At 36.0% G+C, this 21,146-nt stretch overlaps 1 protein-coding gene across 8 annotated transcripts in view; it reads left to right on the forward strand.

The window, feature by feature from the left end:
• The window catches only part of TANC2 (tetratricopeptide repeat, ankyrin repeat and coiled-coil containing 2), a 402,214-nt gene that overhangs the window by 144,676 nt on the left and 236,392 nt on the right, over nt 1-21,146 (forward strand). For 4 of the 8 annotated variants that reach the window (XM_087441368.1, XM_087441370.1, XM_087441371.1 and 1 more), the window contains exon 4: nt 8,987-9,169. In XM_087441368.1, the coding sequence (XP_087297494.1) occupies nt 8,987-9,169 (183 nt within the window). Of the gene's footprint in view, nt 1-8,986; nt 9,170-21,146 lie in introns of those variants that run through there. The other 4 variants (XM_087441372.1, XM_087441373.1, XM_087441374.1 and 1 more) reach the window with 3 other exon arrangements.

Genomic DNA, 21,146 nt, shown 5'->3' on the forward strand with positions numbered 1-21,146 from the left:
ATCCTTACATTCATGATTTGTCTCTCCTCTGTGATTCCTCTCCTGCATAATAAGATTAGTGCTCCTTCTGAATGCTTTTCCATATAGATTACATTCATAGAATTTATCTAAGATTCACTTCTGTTTGCCTCTCATTCATGTATAGAGTATAGTGAAAAGCTGGAAGTTTTCCCTCCCTGATGCCTGCTATCGCTACTTTTCTTCAGCTGTGTCTGGAGATCCCAGCCAGTGGGTTAAAGACTCTGTAAGGAAAGATGTTCTTTTGTGTGTGTGTGTGTGTGTGAGAGAGAGAGAGAGAGAGAGAGAGAGGAAGATCAGCCCTGAGCTAACGTCCATGCTAATCTTCCTCTTTTTGCTGAGGAAGACTGGCTCTGAGCTAACATCTATTGCCAATCCTCCTTCCTTTTTTTTTTCCCTCTCCCAAAGCCCCTGTAGATAGTTGTATGTCATAGTTGCACATCCTTCTAGTTGCTGTATGTGAGACGCGGCCTCAGCGTGGCTGGAGAAGCGGTGTGTCGGTGCGCGCCCGGGATCCGAACCCGGGCCACCAATAGTGGAGCGCGCGCACTTAACCGCTAAGCCACGGGGCCGGCCCCAGAAAGATGTTCTTTCTGTGCTGAGACTGGGATTGTGAGAAGAAACACTGACAGGAGACCCTAGGGCAGAGCATCCCAGGCAGACGGAAGGGCCAGAGCTGGGCCCCCACAGAAGACTGGAGGCCTAAGTCAGCTGTGCCACCCGTACCCAGGGGCTACCTCGGTACCCAGGTCTCAATCAGGCCAAGGGGCATGAACAATAAACACATGAGAGGAAATCCCTACTGTTATGCTTTTATTCTAGAGGAGTGAGACAAATAAAAGAACCAGGTAATTTCAGGGCATGATAAATACTGTCAAGAAAATAAAATAAGATTATGTGATAGAGAATAAGAGGTGGGGAAAAGAGTGGGTGGTAACTTTAAATTAGTCCTAGTAGGCCTTTCTGAGGAGCTGACATTTGAGCTAGGACCATTTTAAGACAAAGGAGAGCCAGCTTTGCTAAGATACTAGGACTAAGCATTTTAGGCGTAAGAAACAGGCAAAGGCCATAAGTTGAGAATAAATTTGGCCAGGTCAAGGAACTGAAAGGCCATTGTGACTGAAGCATTGTGAATTGAGGGGGAAAGTGGGAAACGATGATGTCAGAGAAGTTCGGAGGTGTGATGAGGTCTGAGAATTGACTAGGTGGGGCCAGATCGTGTAGGGATTTATAGACTATGGTAAGAATTTTGGGTTCTAATTGTCTTCTGCTGCTAATTGACTGTGTGATCCTATTTTAGTTATTAAACTTTCTCTGCCTCATTTTTGATTAATACATGAACTTGTGAGAATGTTGCAGACTTGGTGGTATAAACTTTGCCTTGAAAGGACATTAAGAATAATTCAGGCCAAACCCCTCTGTTTCAGAAGTATGAAAACCCTTTGACAGGTTATGCATTGTTATTACGTATATTATGTTTGACATGCCTATGTTTGTTTTGGGGGCCAGTTAATCACCTATGCTATTATTTTTTTCTGTGTACTTTTAAGAATAGACTTTCATTGAAATAAAACTTGCAATCAGAAAAGTTTGCAAATCACAAGTATACACTTAGTATATTGTCATAAAGAACTGTAAGGTTTTTTGGGGGGCTGGCCCAGTGGCGTAGTGGTTAAGTTCATGTGCTCCACTTCGGTGGCCTGGGGTTCACAAGTTTGGATCCTGGGCACAGATCGGTTCACTGCTTGTCAAGCCATGCTGTGATGGTGTCCCGTATAAAGTAGAGGAAGATGGGCACAGATGTTAGCCCACGGCCAATCTTCCTCAGCAAAAAAAGGAGGATTGACTTCGGAATTAGCTCAGGGCTGATCTTCCTTACACAAACACACACACACACACACACACACACACACACACAGAACTGTAGGGTTTTTTAAAACTCAGGTTTATTGAAGTTTAATTTATATACAGTAAAATTTGCCCCTCTTAAGTGTATAGTACCGTGAATTTTTACTAACATATATGGTCATGTAACTACCACTAAAATCAAGGAAATTTCCATCATCATATAAAGTTATGTCATGCCCTTTTGTAGTCAGTCCCTTTCCCCCACCCCTAATCCTTGGCAACTACTGATCTGTTTTCTGTTAAAATAGTATTTTCAGAATATTCTTTAAATGAAACCATACAGTATGTAGCCTTTTGATTCTGGCTTCTTAAGGTTTAATGCTTTTGAGAGTCATCTATTTTTTGGATTTTTTTTTTTTTTGCATATTTCATTAGTTTATTCTGTTTCATTGCTGAGTAATATTCCATTGTATGTATATCACACAATTTGTCCATTCACCAGTTGATTGACATTTGAGTAGTTTCCAGTTTTTAGAGATTATGAATAAGTCTGCTGTTTGAATATGTGTGGTGGGGGGGCATGTGTCTTCATTTCTTTTGGGTAAATGTCTGGATATTGGATTGCTGGGTCATATGGTGAGTTTATATTTAAACTGCCAAACTGTATCCCAAAGTTGCATACCATTTTGTATTCTCACCAGCAATATATAAGAGTTCTAGTTGATTCTTCCCAGCACTTGGTTTTGTTAGCATTTTGGTTTTTTGTTTTTTTGTTTTTTTTTTTTAATTTTTTGTTTATTGCAGTAACATTGGTTTATAACATTGTAAAAATTTCAGGTGTACATCATTGTACTTCTATTTCTGCATAGATTACATCATGTTCACCACCAAAATACTAATTACAACCCATCACCACACACATGTGCCGAATTATCCCTTTCACCCTCCTCCCTCCCCCCTTCCCCTCTGGTAACCACCAATCCAATCTCTGTCCCTATGTGTTTGTTTATTGTTGTTTGCATTTTGGTTTTTGATTTTAGCCATTTGGTTGATTGAAGCAGGAAAAGTGGTAGGGAAAAGAAAAGGTAGAAAATGAAGATTGACTAATTTGGTGTACCAGTAAATATTATCTTACATGCATAGTAAGTTGGATTCCCAATTTTTCACTTCCTTCCTGTTATGAAATTACACATCCATTCCTTTTGCTATGTATCTTTTCAGTAGTTGCCACTGCAGTGGGCCAAGTGAAACGCTAGTGAACAGAGGTCTTAAATATGCTCCTCTGATTTGACTTGGCCTCCTGCACCCCTGTGATCTACCCTGAGAAGAGCATGTCCCACATATTCACTGCCTCTCCAGTGACTAGGCCCAATATCAAAGACACATCGAGTGGTTCTGAACCTGTTAGCCCAACCTAGATCAGCTGACCTACAGTCAATCTGCAGGCTCATGAGCATAAAAGTAAATGTTGTTATAGACTACTGAGATTTTGAGGTTGCTAGTTATCCAAGAAAAACTGACTAATATCATCAAATTCTGTGAATGCTTTCCAGTACTTTTCTTTACTTGAAACATGTATTTTTAGTTTTTTTCTCTGTAGCTACAATGAGTTCAAGCACAATTTATAGGACAGAGAAGATGGAGGAAAATATTTTTAAGCAGAAAAGTAAACTAGGACATCCAGACTGGACTAATTGCAGTACTATTCCTTAAGGAGTATTATTAGATTCTAAAATTATCAGCTAATTTTATTGGAACACAAAAAATAAAAAATAAAAAAAAAATAAAATTATCAGCTAAGTTTTAACATTGGAACATTTCAAGTAAAAAGAAGTGCTTCACTAAATCAAATGCATTCTTCTTAGATATATTGCTTTAAAAAAATCTAATGCTGATTATTCTCAATAAAAAGATTCCTCAGTTAGGGAATTGCACTAATGGCATGCCTCTTTGTTTGTAAGCCTGTAAAATACTGTAATTCCATATTAATCAGTTTCAAGTCTCTTCATGAAAGCCCAGAGATTAGAAATCTGTTATGAGAGAAGGAGACTTGAAAAATAGGTCTAAGAGATGCAGTATCCATCTGATCACAGTTCCAGAAAGAGAAAAAAGAACAATTAGAAGAGAATTAGTCAACATAGTAAAAGAAAAGACCTAGAGACTAATGAGAAGAAAAAAGTTAAGACATACCCTGGTAAAATTTCTAAAATCCAAGGATAAGGAATAAATCCTAGATTTTTACCAACAGAAGTTTAGGGGAAAGATAATAGTGATCTAGACTATAGTAGTGGTAGGAGAAATGGAGAGAACATGGCAGATTTGAAATCTATTTTAGGTTGATAATTTGCAGAACTGCTAATGGATTTGTTGCAAAGAGATGTGTCAGGAAGAAATTAAGAATGATTACTAGGCTTCTGGTTTTAGTAAATTTGTGAGTAGGTGCTAAATTTCTATGTAAATTTTTTTGTTGACGTAAAATTCACCATTTTAACCATTTTAAAATTTACAATTTAGTGGCTTTTAGTATATTTACAGTGTTGTGGAACAATCACTGATCCATCACCCCAAAAGGAAGTCCTGTACCTATTAAGCAATCATTCCCTATTCCTCCCTCCTGGTAGTCCTGGCAGCCCCTAGTCTACTTTCTCTCTGGATTTGTCTGTTCCGAACATTTCATATAAATGGAATCTTATAACGTGGCCTTTTGTGTCTGGCTTCTGTCATGTAGCATAATGTTTTCAAGATTTATCAATATTGTAGCATGAACCAGGCCTTCATTCTTTTTATTGCTAAATAATATTCTGTTGTGTAGATATATCACGTTTTGTTTATCCATTCACCAGTTAAAGACATTTGAGTTGTTTCCACTTTTTGGCTATTATGAATAATTCTTCACATCCTCACCAACACTTTTTTGTTGTCCATTTTTTGTTTTGTTTTTTTTAAATAGCCATCCTAGTGGGTGTGAACTAGTATCTCATTGTAGCTTTGATTTGCATTTCCATATTGACTAATTATGTTGAGTATCTTTTCATGTGCTTATTGTCCATTTGTATATCTTCTTTAGAGAAATATCTATTCTGGTCTTTTGCCTGTTTATTTAAATTGCATTGTTTGTCTTTTATTGTTGAGTTGTAGGAGCTCTTTATATATTCTGGATTCTAGACTCTTATCAGATACATGATTTGCAAATATTTTCTCCCACTCTAAGGGTCATCTTTTCACTCTCTTGATAGTGTCCTTTGGTGCACAAATGTTTTATCTTCTAGTTTACTAATTCTCTGTTCATCTGTGTCTAATCTTTTTCAATCCATCTATTGAGTTTTTATTTTCATAATTTTAATTCATTGCCAAAATTCTAAACTTTTATTTTTTTCAAATATTGAGCATGCTACTTTTTTTTTTTTTTACATGCAACATGACACAGGCTTTTAATACAGCATTTGGTCAGTATTTCTCAATAGAAACTCTCAGTACTTTTGACCTAGTAATTCTATATCTAGGATCTACAGAAATGCTGCAGAAAGAACTGCATAAGTGGCCATTAACAAGAGACTGATTAAATTATAATACATGACATACCACAGCACTTTTTTAAGTGAATTAGAATTACATATGATGAAATTACAATTGTAACACAATTGGGAACCTTAGGTGAGACACTTGATTTAATCTTAGTTCTCAGTTTAGACCACATTATCATCATTTCATGTAAGATTATGTGCTCGTTTTTTAAATTTCCTCCTCTTTTTTCCCCAGCTTTATTGAGATATGATTGACAAATACAAATTGTATTTATTTAAGGTGTACAACATGATGTTTTGATAAATGTATACATTGTGAAATGATTACCACAATCAAGCTCATTAAGAGATCCATCACTTCACATACTTCCCCTTTGTTTTTGTTTTTTTTTTTTTAGTGAGAACACTTGAGATCTACTCTCTTAGCAGATTTCAAGTATACAATATATTATTATTAGCTGTAGTCACAATGCCATACATTAGGTCTCCAGAACTTATTCATCTAGCAACTGAAAGTTTATACCCTTTGACCAACATCTCCCTTTTTCCCCCACCTCCAACCCCTGGAAACCACCTTTCTACTCTGTTAATATGAGTTCAACTTTATTTTTTAGATTCCACTTATAAGTGAGCTTATGTAGCATTTGTCTTTCTGTGTCTAGCTTGTTTCACTTAGCATAATGTCCTTCAGGTTCATCCATGCTGTTACAAGTGGCAGGATTTCCTTCTTTTTTAGGCTGAATAACATTCCTGTGTGTGTATGTATATATGTGTATATAAAATCACATTTTCTTTATCCATCCATCCACAGACACTGAGGTGGTTTCCATATCGTGGCTACTGTGAATAATGCTGCAATTAACATGAGAGTGCAAGTATCTCTTTGAGATAGTAATTTTATTTCCTTTTGATATGTACTCAGAAGTAGGATTCCTGGATCATATGATAGTTCTATTTTTAATTTTTTGGAAGCAGCTCCATACTGTTTTCCATAATGACTGTACCAATTTACATTCCCGTCAACAGTGTACAAGGGTTCCCTTTTTCTCCACATCATTACCAACACTTGTTATCTTTTGACCTTTTGATAATAGCTGCCCTGATAGGTGTGACATGATATCTCATTGTGGTTTTGATTTGCATTTTCCTAAAGATTAGTGATGTTGAACATCTTTTCATGTACCTGTTGGCCATTTGTATGTCTTCCTTGGAAAAATCTTTGTTCAGTTCCTTCACCCAATCTTTAAAACTTTTTTTAATTTTATTTTATAATTTTATTTATTTATTTATTTTTTCCCCAAAGCCCCAGTAGACAGTTGTATGTCATAGCTGCACATCCTTCTAGTTCCTGTATGTGGGACACGGCCTCAGCATGGCCGGAGAAGGGGTGCGTCGGTGCACGCCCGGGATCCAAACCCGGGCCACCAGTAGCGGAGCGTGTGCACTTAACTGCTAAGCCGCGGGGCTGGCCCATTTTCACCCATTCTTTAATTAGGTTATTTGTTTTTTTGCTATTGAATATGACTCCTTGTATATTTTTTATTTTAACTCCTTATTGAATATATGGTTTTCAGATATTTTCACCCATTCCATAGTTGCCTTTTCATTTTGTTGATGGTTTCCTTTACTGTGCAGAAACCTTTTAGTTTGATGTAGTCTCACTTGTTCATTTTTGCTTTTTTTGCCTTTGCTTTTGATGTTAAATCCAAAAAAAGATTGCCAAGACCAGTTTTGAGCAGCTTTTCCCCTATGTTTTCTTCTAGCAGTTTTATGATTTCAGATCTTATGTTTAAGTCTTTAACCCATTTTCAGTTGATCTTTCTATATGGTGTGAGATAAGGATCCAATTCCATTTTTTTTTTTTTTACATATGGCTATCCAGTTTTCCTAACGCTATTTATTGAAGGAACTATCCTTTTCCCATTGTGTATTCTTGGCACCCTTGTCGAAGATCAGTTGACCGTATATGTGTGGCTTTATTTCTAGGATCGCTATTCTGTTCCATTGGTCTATGTATCTGTTTTTTATACTCATACCAAATTGTTTTGATTACTATAGCTTTGTGATATAACTTGAAATCAGAAGTGTGATGCCTCTAGCTTTGTTCTTCTTGATCAAGATTACTTGATTACTTTAGGTATTCAAGGTCTTTTGTGGTTCCGTACAAATTTTAGGATTGTTTTTTCTATTTCTGTGAAAAATGCTATTGGAATTTTCATAGGGATTGCATTGAGTCTGTGCATCACTTTGGGTGGTATGGACATTTTAACAATATTAACTCTTTCAGTCCCTGAACACAGGATGTCTTTGCATTTATTTGTGTCATCTTCAATTTCTTTCATCAATGCCTTATAGTTTTCAGTGTGTAGATCTTTTACCTCCTTGGTTAAATTTATTCCTAAGTATTTTAATCTTTTTATGTTAAGCACACTACTTTAAATTCTGTGCCTCATTCCATAATCTGTATCCCCTGTGAGACTACTTCTTTTGCATGATCTTTCTGATTTACTTTTTTATGGTATCTTATCTCTTTGTTATTGTTAGTTAAGGACCAGATGTTATATATGAAAAATTGTGGAAATAATTGGAGACCTATGATGATGTTATCTTCCTCTAAGAAGATTTATGTGTATTTTTGGCAGGCACTAGCGATCCAAGATTGCCTTAATTTAGTTTTGTGTTAGACATTTGGAGCTGAGCTTCAGTCGTGTAAAGGCCAGTCTAGTTTTGATTCATACTTACTCCTAGAGTGTAGCCCTTTGTGCTTCCAAACAAAAGTGTTGGAGTTTTACCAGCTGCCCCTTTACAACTTGGTTCTCCCTGCGTTCCCATATCTGTCCTCCTAGCTCTGTTAACTCTCAGTAAGTCCTTAGCCTCTCAGATGCCATTAAGTAAAAAGTAGCCCCAAATGCCAGGCTTCAGTCTTGTCTTTGTAATTCTTCGTCATGCTATTAACTCTCCAGTGCCTTCAGGAAGATTTTAAGATATATATAGTTCTAATTTTTCTTAGGGAAAAGTTGGGCTGACGTACATAATCTGCCATTACCAGAAGTAGAAGTGGAAGTAAACAGCATATAATTTACTCTTTTTAAAATGTTAGAGCAGATTCAAAGATCACTATATAGTGTCAGTCTTACCCACTTGTATTTTCATGTACTTTCTTGGAGAAGGCAAGTAAGAAAGAGTTACAGTGATCCTACTAGCAGTTACACATATTGGATTATCAAGGTGAATATCTTCTTTCATGTTTGTCTTATCAAGGAAAAAAATTGAAGACTGTTGTTCTAATTGTAACACTTACTGCATTGTACTATAATTATTTTTTTTATATGACTGCATCATTCATGAGACAGTCAGCCCTTTACAGGGAGGAACCCTGTTTTACCCATGTTCAAATTTTCTGGTGCTAGACCTGGAGTTAAGTACCCAGTAAGTAAAGAAATGAATGTATGTGTGAAAAATACCTTATTTGGCTTTTCACAGTGAAAATCAATATCACTATATGCTGTTCTGAATCATCCTAAAAGATAAATTTTAATAGAGAAGGAAGAATCTTTTCTCACCAGCTCTTTTATTCCATCCTCCTCTTTTAACAGGTGGCATCTCCACAGAAAGCGACTCTGCTTTTGAGCCAGACTACGCCGTCCCACCACTTCCAGTGAGTGAAGGTATGCAGCACATTCGGATTATGGAGGGCATGTCTCGCTCTCTTCCATCCTCCCCCTTACTCACACATCAGTCTATCAGTGTTCGGCTCCAACCTGTGAAGAAGTTAACTGGTAAGGACTTTACCTAAACTTAGTATGTTTAACAGGAAACCTAAGAGAATGACACTTTAGGTCATATCAGATATGTATACGTGCATCTTGAGATTTTTCCTTTTTGGCCTTCCTAATGTCACAGACTCTTGAAAAGTGGAGCTTCTATTGATTTTAATTTTGGGAATTAGAATAATACTCAGTTTGACAGATTGATGTATTTATTTCCTAAATGATCCATCTGTTGTGGACATATTTTTGTAGGCTTTCAGGAAATTTATAGTTTTGCCAGAATACACTGTTGTTCTGATTTCATTTATCAGCTTGTTCATGTCAGATTAACAGATGGAGACATCGTAATTTTAGGATAATAGGAGCTTCATAGTTCAGCAAAGGTACATCAGTCATATTTTTGTTTGAAATTCTGATCTGTATATTTCATATCTATTTTTAAAAGCTGATTTAGATATTTTTCCCTCCATCATACATTCTTCCAACTTCTTAGGATATTTACTATATAATTCATAAGTTGTGGTTTGCATTGACTTGCGTATGATTTCACAATGTGTATTGCCCATTCATATCAAGTTGTTAGGTGTGAAACTGTGTGTTTATTAAATGAACTTTTGTCCTTTTAAACTTTTTCAGGAAAGAAATTTTAATATGTTGATTGATACACGTATGAAAATATGTAAGCCCAGGTCACTTTGTTAGATTTCTTTTAACATTATCAGTATATATCTGATGTCAGTAAGTTGACTGGTATTGATGCGTTATGTGCATGGAGGCAAGAAATTAAATCATTCCCAAAGGATATATTGACTACTTCCTGTATGTCTGGCATTGAGCTAGGCAGTAGGGAGGTTTGATTATCATGTGACAATTCAAAAGAAAATAAGAGGAGAGAGGAGAAGATAGAATTTTTAGACTCTTCAGTCTATTTTGAATGAAACTTTTACTATGTTTATAATTTTAATGAAAATAATAGTGTTTCTTTATTCTGTAGTTCCACAAAGCATAAGTCATGCCTCTTATATTGTTTATTGTTTTTTAGGCATCTTTAAATAATTAAGTCAGAATCTACTTTGATATTTGGGTCATTAGATAAAAATCAGTAAAATAGGTTAGTAGCATTTTACTAAAATACTTATTCCCTTCTGATGTCTAAAAATAGGATAAATTTTATGTGATTGGGCTTGAATAAAAGTTTCATTGCCCCTTTGTCTTGCAATTTAAGGTATTATAGATTACTGAAAATACAAATAATCAAATCTGATGGCTGGCAAGTGATGTGCTTCATTTTACCATACACGTTGGAAGAAATAGCAAGAAAAATTCAGTTTCCTTATAGAAGTTAGCTGGATTGCCTGAGGTTTTGGAGATATCTCTTTCCTGTCCCATTTGCCTATCCCAGTTTGAACTTCAAATTAATATAGGCAACCTTTATTAAAAGATAAATACATTTAATAACAGATAATACATTTAATGACTAATAAATATTTAGTCAATAACATGCCTGATTTCACAGAGGTGAAACAGGGAAGCAGTAATAAGAGGTATACTTGGTTAATGTATGAAATATTCAGTTTTAATTTTACAATGTTTGAAGTATATGTATCCTCTCAAATAGTTTTATTTGCTGAAGAGATTGTGAAGGGCTATAGGATTGTGAAGAATTTAAAGATTGAAAGTGCATTTTTAATTTTCTGAATGAAAGAAATCTGTTTCCTAAAAGAGGATACCATGAAAATTTTCCTGTGGCCAATTTTCTGCCGAGTGAAGCAGATGATAAGAATTTTCTGGTTTAACCTGGAATGAAATTACTTTAAAATTTAAGTTAAAAATCTTAGTAGATTATTCATCAGTTATTGTTCCTTTCCTAATTATATTTTGTTATAAATAAGTAAAAAGAAAATTGAATGGAGAAAGATTAGCTGACCATAAGGAAAATCCTCCAGAGAATGGTTCTTAACAAAATGCATTAATTTAATCTGACCATTAGGGCTACACTTACTAATTTTTCCATTTCCATGCATTTAAATTTCCAAGTGCCTTATATTCCTTGTATTCATATTACCAATCAAACTGAATAAGTAGGGCCAGAAGAGTCATCTTATTCTGTTTTCTTTCTGACTTTCTAATATTTAGTCCCCTGTTTCTGCTGTAGTCAAGGTAGTTTGCTTATTCTTCTTCTGTGCTTTTTACTTAATCATTCAACAAATATTTATTTAGGGCCTACAGTATGCCAGGTACTGCTCTAAGACACACTTAATAGAGTAGTGAAATAGGTAATTAAGGCCCCTGCCTTCAAGGTATTTATATTCCAGTTGGAAGGGAGACTGAGAATAAACATATAGCCAATAAATAAATAATTTTAGATAATGACAAGTACTATAAAGGTAATAAAATAGGAAATGGGATAGAGGGAGACTGGGATAGAGGTAGCGTTTCTTTCTATGGAGTGGTCAGGGAGAATCAGAGGAGGAGATATTTGAACTGAGGTCTGAATAACAAAAAGAAGCCAGCCATGGGAAGATCTAGGATCAGAGCATTCTAGGCAGAGAAAACAGCTAGAACAGAAATCCTAAAGCAGAAAGCAGCATTGACGTGTTCAAGGAATGGAAAGAAGGGAGTAACTGTTGCTTCAGCAGAATAAGTCAGAGGGGAGGATAGTAGAAAACAGTTGAAGAGGTAGGCAGAAGCCAGTTTTTAGGGTCATGGTAAGGAGAGCTGGAATGGGAAGTAATATGATCTGATTTACTTTTTAATTGACTCTTGGTGGCAAGAGTAAAGAATGGAGTATAAGGGTCTAGAATATCCCATGTTCGTTAACCTTGTATATATTTTCCCGATCTTTACATAGTCATTGTCTCAGCTTCTAACAAGCTAATAGAGTGGTGGAAAAACAATCTTTTTTTGTTTTATCTTGTAAAATATAATGGAGGAGTAACTTTTTCCTATCATTATTATTATATAACCTTTGTATTCTTAACATATTTAGCTTAGTCTTTCCGGTAGATGTATAAGACCCATTTGCAGAAATAGGTCCATTCCATTTCCAAATACTTTGACTTATCTTTAGTCTTCAGGGAGTGAGAATGGGGAAAGACCTGCTCAAGAATAAAGACATGTAATTTGGAGCTTGAAAACTAATTTATATATGTGTGTGTGTGTGTGTTATATGTTATATATGTGTGTGTATATATGTTATATGTGTGTGTATATATATTAAATATATGTGTATATATGTATACACACACACATATATATAGGTATACCTTGCTTTATTCAATACCAAAACAAGTTAGTACAATAAAAGTAGGTAAGAGAGAAACAGGCTGTGTGGTCATACTGCTTGAGTTTGTATTCCAGCTCTGAGAAAGTCACTTCACTACTGTGTGCTTCTGTTTCTTTGTCTGTAAAATGGGGAAAACAATACGTCCTACTTCATAGGTAGTCATGTCTACCCACTGATGATCACATTGCTTAATAATTGCTTAAAGCTGTATTTGGCAAATATTAAGTGCTCAGAATGTGTTAGCTGTTATTGTTAACATAGTTGGTTTAAATTTGGTGAGAAGTTTCTAAAAATTGCTTCTAACATTAGATACCATTTGGAACTTTAAAACTTTGCATGTTTTAAAAGTCATACTTTTTAATAAGTAATAGTAATGATAATTCTCATTTGAATGCCCCACTGTGTGACATATATATGTTAGCTCATATATTCTTCATGTGTGTCTCCATTTTACAAATGAGTAAATTAAGTGTTACAGAGCTAAAATATTTTGTTCGAAGTAATACAACTTAGGAAGCTGTCAGCGCCAAGATTAATATCCAGGCCCTTAAACTCCAGAATTTGTCTCATTATACCAATGAAAAAATTGAGCTTTAGAGAAGTTAACTAACTCACCCAAGGCATCTGGTATATCAGTTAAGACTTTTTTATTTCAAGTAACAGAAGATATAGCCAAAGGTTTAACCAGTAAAGGGAAACTAGAAGACCTAGAGGTTGGGCAAGCTGGCTTAGTTGGATATTGCTGTGCATTGAGGGAGATGTGGAAGAGAGTGTGCAAAGATACACTGTGGGCCCTAATTATCTGTGTTAATGGAATTGCCACAGTTCTCTAGTTTCTTATTCAGTGCTCTTTTCAAGATGTTTTTGTTCATAATATCATAAAGCCCCTCAGCATACTTCTTAAAGTATAGGTAATTAGGAGTGCCAATAGTTCATTTATTCAACACTTACTAAATTTATACTGTTTGCCTATTATGTACACTATAAATTTAGTAAAAGTTGAATTTTGAGTATTCACACTATTGGTAGGGGTGTAAATTGGTGCAACTTTTTGTGGGGAGTTTGACAGTATGTATCAAAATTGTAATGCACATAGTCCTTGACACAGCAATTTTATTGCTAACAGTTTATTTTACAAATAAATTTGAATAAGTTTGAAATGTATATATGTGTGTGTGTGTGTGTATATATAGTATTCTTTGTATAGTAAAAATGAAACTCTAAATATTTATCAGTAATAGTAATCCATTGGTGTTTTAAAATTATATATACAAACATACACACACACATACATTTGGTGGTCATGTGGAGATACGATAACTCTAACTCAAAAATGGGAGGGGGCAGCCAGCCCCATGGCTTAGCGGTTAAGTGCGCGCGCTCTGCTACTAGCAGCCCGAGTTCGGATCCTGGGCTCACACTGACGCACCGCTTGTCAGGCCGAGCTGAGGCGGCGTCCCACATACAGCAGCTAGCAGGATGTATGTGCAGCTATGACATACAACTATCTACTGGGGCTTTGGGGAGAAAAAGGGAAAAAAAAAAAGGAGGAGGATTGGCAATAGATGTTAGCTCAGGGCTGGTCTTCCTCAGCAAAAAGAGGAAGATTGGCATGGATGTTAGCTCCGGGCTGATCTTCCTCACAAAATAAATAAATAAATAAATAAAAAATGAGAGAGGGATGACATAAATTTTGTTGTATACCCTTCCATAGTGTTTGTATTTTTTACCATGTGTAAATACCAAAATCTCATGAGGCAATATAACAAAATGGACCCTGACTGCCATTTCCTAACTGTAGAAACTTGAACAAATTTGCTAAAAGTCTCTGTACTTCAGTTTCCTTGTTTCTAAAACAGGGATAATAATAGTATCTACCTCATAGGACTGTTAAGGGAATTGGATGAGTTGGTATGTGTAAAGCTCATAAAACAGTGTTTGACATAGAGTAAGTGGTCAATAAATGTTAGCAACAATTATTATTATAATTTTAAAAGAGATTTGAATGACTTTCTATCAGCTATATCAAATAAGAGTTTTGAGCCTTTGGAAGGTGACCTTCAAGTAATTTATTTAATTGCCTTAAGTAAGTCCCTCTACTTTTTTGAGGAGTAACCTTTATATACTGATGTCAAATGGATTCTTATCTAGTCTCTGGGAAAAAAAATTTTGGCCTGAGTCAAAAAGTACTTGCTACCAATAGATTGGAATGACCCTGTGGCAATCCAGTTTAGATGGTAAATAAGTCACAATAAGCAATCTAATCATGCTGCAGCCTAGTTATTTTAGATGTCAGCCACGGCCAAAGTATTTTTTTCATCATAGATGAAATGAAATCGTTGACTTATTTCTGAGACATCCTTGGGAAATCGCTTAAAGCTATTTTGACATTAAAAAGAGCCTATACAGGGCCCAGTGGCGTAGTGGTTGAGTTTGCGTGCTCTGCTTTGGCGGCCCGGGGTTCGCAGGTTGGAATCCTGGGCACGGACCGACGCACCGCTCATCAAGCCACGCTGTGGTGGTGTCTCATATACAAAATGGAGGAAGAAGGGCACGGATGTTAGCTCAGAGCCGATCTTCCTCACCAAAAAGAGAAAGATTGGCAACAGATGTTAGCTCAGGGCCAATCTTCCTCACCAAAAAAAAGAAAGAGCCTATACATAATGTTAGTCTAGATAGCCTGATATATTTGTGTGTACTTATGATATGTTCTTCACATAAGTATAATTTCTTTTTCTTTTTTGGTGAGGAAGATTAGCCCTGAGCTAACATCTGTTGCCAATCCTCCTCTTTTTGCTGAGGAAGATTGGCCCTGGGCTAACATCTGTGCCCATCTTCCTCTACTTTATATGTGGGACGCCTGCCACAGCATGGCTTGATAAGGGCTGTGTAGGTCCGCACCCAGGATCTGAACCCATGAACCCTGGGCCACTGAAGCAAAGGGCGCGAACTTAACCACAGGGCTGGGCCCCCACATAAGAATAATTTTTGGAAACACCAGAATTCAAGATGTACTTTAGTGAATTTTGTTATTAGAAAAAAATACAGGGTTCCTGTGAAGATTAAATAAGATTTCTTAAACATACAACTTAGCATATAATAAACATTGAATAAGTGTTACTTTTCTTCTCATTTTTATCTTGGATTAAATGGAAATATAGTCTTGAGAAAATTATTGAAAAGCCAATTTGAAAATATAAAGAGCCTAGAAATTATATTAGTCTACATAGTCTGATTTATTTCAGCGTACTCGTGATACTGTAGCATGAGTAAATAGCTTGCAATTTAGGAAAAATATTAGAATTCAATATGTATTATAGTGAATTTTGTTAGATTAAAAATATAGTAGACAGGGGCCAGCCCGGTGGCGTAAGCGGTTAAGTGCGCACGTTCCGCTGCGGCAGCCCGGGGTTCACCGGTTTGGATCCCGGGTGCGCACCGACGCACCGCTTGTTAAGCCATGCTGTGGCGGCGTCCCATATAAAGTAGAGGAGGATGGGCATGGATGTTAGCCCAGGGCCAGTCTTCCTCAGCAAAAAAGAGGAGGATTGGCATTGGATGTTAGCTCAGGGCTGGTCCTCCTCACAAAAAAAAAAAAAAAAAAAATATAGTAGACATATGTGGTAGTCTAAGCTCCATCGATGCTAACATTAGATATTTCTATTTTAATTTCCATGTGGATAAAGTATCTTACCAAATATTTTTTAAGGTTAAAAGAGAATATGTATATGAAAACATTGAAGCTCTTTGGAATAATAGTACTAATTAAACTAGGTCTGAACCTCATTCAACTACTGTTTCTAATTTAGATTCTCTGGTTTTATGGGTTAAAGATTATGCTGTTGTAAACTCAAGATTTACTCAGTGGTAGGAGTGGAGAAAAGGGGGCTCTTACTCCCATTACTTCTTTTGCTGGCCCTGTCTTTGGTTTAGTCTTCTAAACCAAAAGTAGAGAATGTTAGGGGTTTATTACTTAATGCAATTTAGATAATTTCAATATCGTGAGTCAGAAAATCAGAGCTGGACAGTAGTTAAAGTGGTAAAAAAGAGATTTTGTTTAGGAATTATTATAATAGGGGGAAAGAGACCTTAGTATAGAACTGGGCTCAATTCTGAATACATTAAAGACAGCTACGGATTTATGGCCGTGGAGAAAGGTGGGGAGGGTGGCTGTGGATGGAAAGTTACTAAGAGGAGACATCAAGGGTAGAGCGATTCTTGCTAAGACCAATTTAACAGGATTCTTGCTGAAGACGGACTGGGGGGATCAGATATCAGGGGTGGGGGCATTCTCGCTAAACTGACTTAGCAGGATTGTTACCACTGGGCTAGGCTTCAGGTTTGAGGATAAGGCCCAAGGATGAGGCGTAGTGGAAAAGAGGGCTTAGAGGAGCCTGATCAAGTTTAGTCAGGGAGAGAATCTTTGACAGTATGTATATTTTGAACACCTAAATGTCAACATATATTATCATAAAGAATCCTTTTGTGATGTTTACACACACTGGATTTGCAAATAATTGTCTGTTCTTTTTACATTTTATAAGAACTTAACCTAAGAGATTGTATACAAGAAAATAATTTTCTGTTCTACTAATTTTTGTCATATTGGAATGGAAGTCACTCATACAGAGTGGAAGTATTTATAGTATTGTAGTATTTATTTATAGCAGAATTGGTTATAGCAGCTGTGGTATTGCCATCTATATTCCATTGAAATATAGTAGTCTTGTCTTCCTACCTCTTATTCAACCACTACTAGGGTAAGTTTGCAAAAATGGCAAACTGTCCTTTAATGGAGAAAGGGCCAAAATGACAAATCATTTATATTTTTGTTATGAATGGTTTCATTTCTGTTAGATTAGATGATTTGTATATGGAGACTTTCTCACACATACACAAATTATGCCTTATTATAGAAAAAGCAAAGGATTTTGACACTTGGAAGAGCAGTATATTAGTACGTTTGGCTTCAGGTAACAAAACGCACAAGCGGTGGCTTTTTTATAGGATTGAAACAAGAGTGAAGAGCCCAAAGGCCCACCTATTGAGCCTCCTCATCCATTTCTCAAGTATGAGAACCACAAGTATAGTGAAAATAAATGGGCTTTGCTGTTAAACTAGGTTGAATCCCAACATTGCCTCTTACTGGTTGTGTTATGTGAAGCAAGTTAGTTAATTTATGCTTTCTTTAGTTTCCTCCAATACAAATAAGTGATAATAACTTACCTTCACACAGTTGCTAAGAAAATTAAATGAGATACCTGTAGACACAGCTTAGCACACAGACATTGAATAATTGATACTTCTTTTGACTTTTTACGTCCTCTCCAAAACACACATGCACGCATGAAAAACAGAAGAAGAGGGGTCGGCCCGGTGGCGCAAGCAGTTAAGTGCACGTGCTCCGCTGTGGCGGCCCAGGGTTCGCCGGTTCGGATCCCGGTCGCACACTGAGGCACCGCTTGGCAAGCCATGCTGTGGCGGCGTCCCACATAAAGTGGAGGAAGATGGGCACGGATGTTAGCCCAGGGCCAGTCTTCCTCAGCAAAAAAAAAAAAAAAGGATTGGCAGATGTTAGCACAGGGCTGATCTTCCTCACCAAAAAAAAAAGAAAAAAGGAGGAGATCAAATTTGTGACTTTTACTATAGTAAAATCTTCGCCTATGTAAAATGCTCATGGATGGTGTTTCTCACTGTGTGGTCTCTAGACCACTTGCATTAGAAATACCAGGAGTACTTCTTTTAAAAATGCAACTTCCTGAGTATCCAAATTTACCTAATCAACCCCACTTCAGAGATTCTGTCTCATTAAAGCTAGAGCCTAAGAATCTCTATTTTTAGCAATCTGTTTTGTTCATTAAAGTTTGAGAACCACTGCTCTGAGGAGTTACTTTAGGTTATTGTTTTGCTCTAATATTAAGAGTTTGTCTCTTTAAATCATTAAAAAAACATTTTGGAAGAGTGCGTTTTAAAAATGTGTTTATTTACTTCTATGCTGAACTTAATCTAACCTTTTCTTTTTTTTTTTTTTTTTTTTTTAAAGATTTTATTTATTTATTTTTCCCCCAAAGCCCCAGTACATAGTTGTAGGTCATAGCTGCACATCCTTCTAGTTGCTGCATGTGGGATGCGGCCTCAGCATGGCTGGAGGAGTGGTGCCTCGGCGCGCACCCGGGATCCGAACCCGGGCCGCCGGCAGCGGAGAGCACGCACTTAACCGCTAAGCCACGGGGCCGGCCCTAACCTTTTCTTGATGATTTAGAGTTGTTATTGTGAACATGAAAAACTGAACTAGACTATAATATATCTTAGGTGACCTATTGAAGATATGGCAGTTTGCTCCTACACAAGTGTGCCCAAACCATTACAGTTTTTCTGTTTTCCCTTTAATTGCATTTGTCAGTTTTCACTACTCTATTTTTACCTGTTACAGTTCTTCATCCTCTTCTAATTTGGATTTAATGGTGTGAACTTAGAAATCACATCACTAACCTGTCAACCTGGTTGTGGAATTTACCAGGATGTTCTTTTTATATGCTACTCTGTTGGGGATCAGTAGTGTAAAGGAATTTCTGAACTCAGACACGTACATTTTAGGGTCTAATTTGACTTAGCCAAGTATATGTAAGATTTTAAGAAACCACATAGTACTATTCAATAGAACTGTACTTTGTCACTACCAACTTACAAGAAGTCTTTATAAACTTGTACTCAGTTTACCATCTCCTTGTATCTCTCTAAATGGTCATTACCTCCTATAATGTATTATTTTTTTCATTCGAAGACTAATATTTTCTAGAGGAAAATAGAATCTTCCTAGGAAAATTATAGCATATGCTACAAATGAAGATAATTCCCACGAAGAGCTTTCTATAATTTTCCTGTGAAGCTGTTATTATTAGGCTTCATCTGTGTAAAAAAAAGATTCCTAGTATGTGTTCTTTTCTTTGATGTACAATTTAACTGGTAAGCTAGTTAGCTGACCCACTAGTTTCTTTTTCTTAGTAGTTATTTGGTTAGGATCTCAATCATAGAAAACAGTTGTCTCAGCTAGTCTAAACAGAAAGACATTTAGTAAAGGGTTATGATAGCTTGCAGAATCTCCAGGAGGTCCTGCACAATGCAGCCAGGAACTCCTACCACCCTACAATCCTAAAGGAGCAGCACTGCCTCTATCACAGTTGCCCCAGAGGAACCAGATGCCTCCACCTTAGAGTTTGCCGGAATATCCGATCTCCCCACATATGGCATTCTCTCACTTCCTTGTTGAAGGCATGGGAGGGTACATCTGATTGGTAAAAACTTAGGTCGCGTGTCTGTACCTTAACTCGGGGAATCTTAGAAATGTAGATGTTTGGCTTTCCAGCCGTAGTAATATAGAAACAGAAGTTAGAAGAGGCTGAATAAACAGCTTCATAGTGTTTGCCACAGTAGTCTTTGCATAGCTCTTGGGCTTAATAGTTTCATACTTTCTACTCTGTTAATGACAGATTCAATCGGAGTGATATTCAGAAAAAAAGACTTAATTTAGTGAATATTTGTGAGCAGTGTGAATATAACAGTGATGACTTAGTCCATTTAAATACCAAGTCTTAATATTTTCTGTAGGCCTTCTCAGTAATGTCAGTGGTATTAGCTAATAACTGATAATATATTCTTTTATATTATTCTTTATGTACTTCTTACTGCTACTTTGCTGCTTGGGGATTAATAATTGATCTGTATTGGTGATTTGAAGTATTTCATAGTTTAAAAGTTGATGCAATTTTTACCAATCTAATAGCACAAATATTATAGTTTTGTAGGTGATTTTACTTTATAATTCAAGTAACTTGGACAAACTACCTATTACGGTACAGGATCTTTTTAGCCATTATATTATAATGATTTATTATTAGGAAAGTGGTAATATAAGTGTTGAAATGAATTCCTTCAAAAGTAGCCCTTTTAGTAACTTGAAATCATTCCGGTTCCTAAAGGTAATGTTAACATTTTTCTAGTTTTACATTTGCCTTAGTTCATAAATTGCAGGCATAGACATTTTATTTTTTCTATTACATATTTTATAACTTCTATCAATACCAATATAACATAAAATTAGAGGCAATTACTTCATATTGTTTTTGATGTTTTTAATTATTAGAATGTCCTAATTGTTATAGTTGAAATTCAACATAGTTTATATCTTCAGGAGATTTTACACATACATATAATTGATTTATTCTTTTTTCCAGTGTGTATATATATGTTGTATGTATTTTTGAATGCTTTTATCAGAAAACAAATACTGAAAGTAAATTTACTAATTATTTAACTCAGGAAGATAGAAGAACAAGTAAACATAAAAGAAGAGATCAATGAAATTAAAAGAAGAAATGAATAAAACTAAAAAAATAATTCTTGATCAGTGAAGCCACAAACAAGTGCATTGAAAAGACTAAGAGAATAGAAAATCTTTGACAGGAATGATCAAAGTGAAAAAGAGAAGAGAGAGAAAAGATAAATAGTGTATGCAACACATAGAACAAGAAATGAAATAGCCACTGATAATGTTTTTTTTTTTCCTTTTTTTGTGAGGAAGATTAGCCCTGAGCTAACATCCGATGTCAATCCTCCTCTTTTTGCTAAGGAAGATGGGCCCTGGGCTAACATCAATGCCCATCTTCCTCTACTTTATATAGGACACTGCTGCAGCATGGC

Source organism: Ceratotherium simum, chromosome 16 (genome assembly GCF_057802395.1).
Source record: "Ceratotherium simum simum isolate JZ-2026a chromosome 16, ASM5780239v1, whole genome shotgun sequence".
NCBI lineage: Eukaryota > Metazoa > Chordata > Mammalia > Perissodactyla > Rhinocerotidae > Ceratotherium > Ceratotherium simum.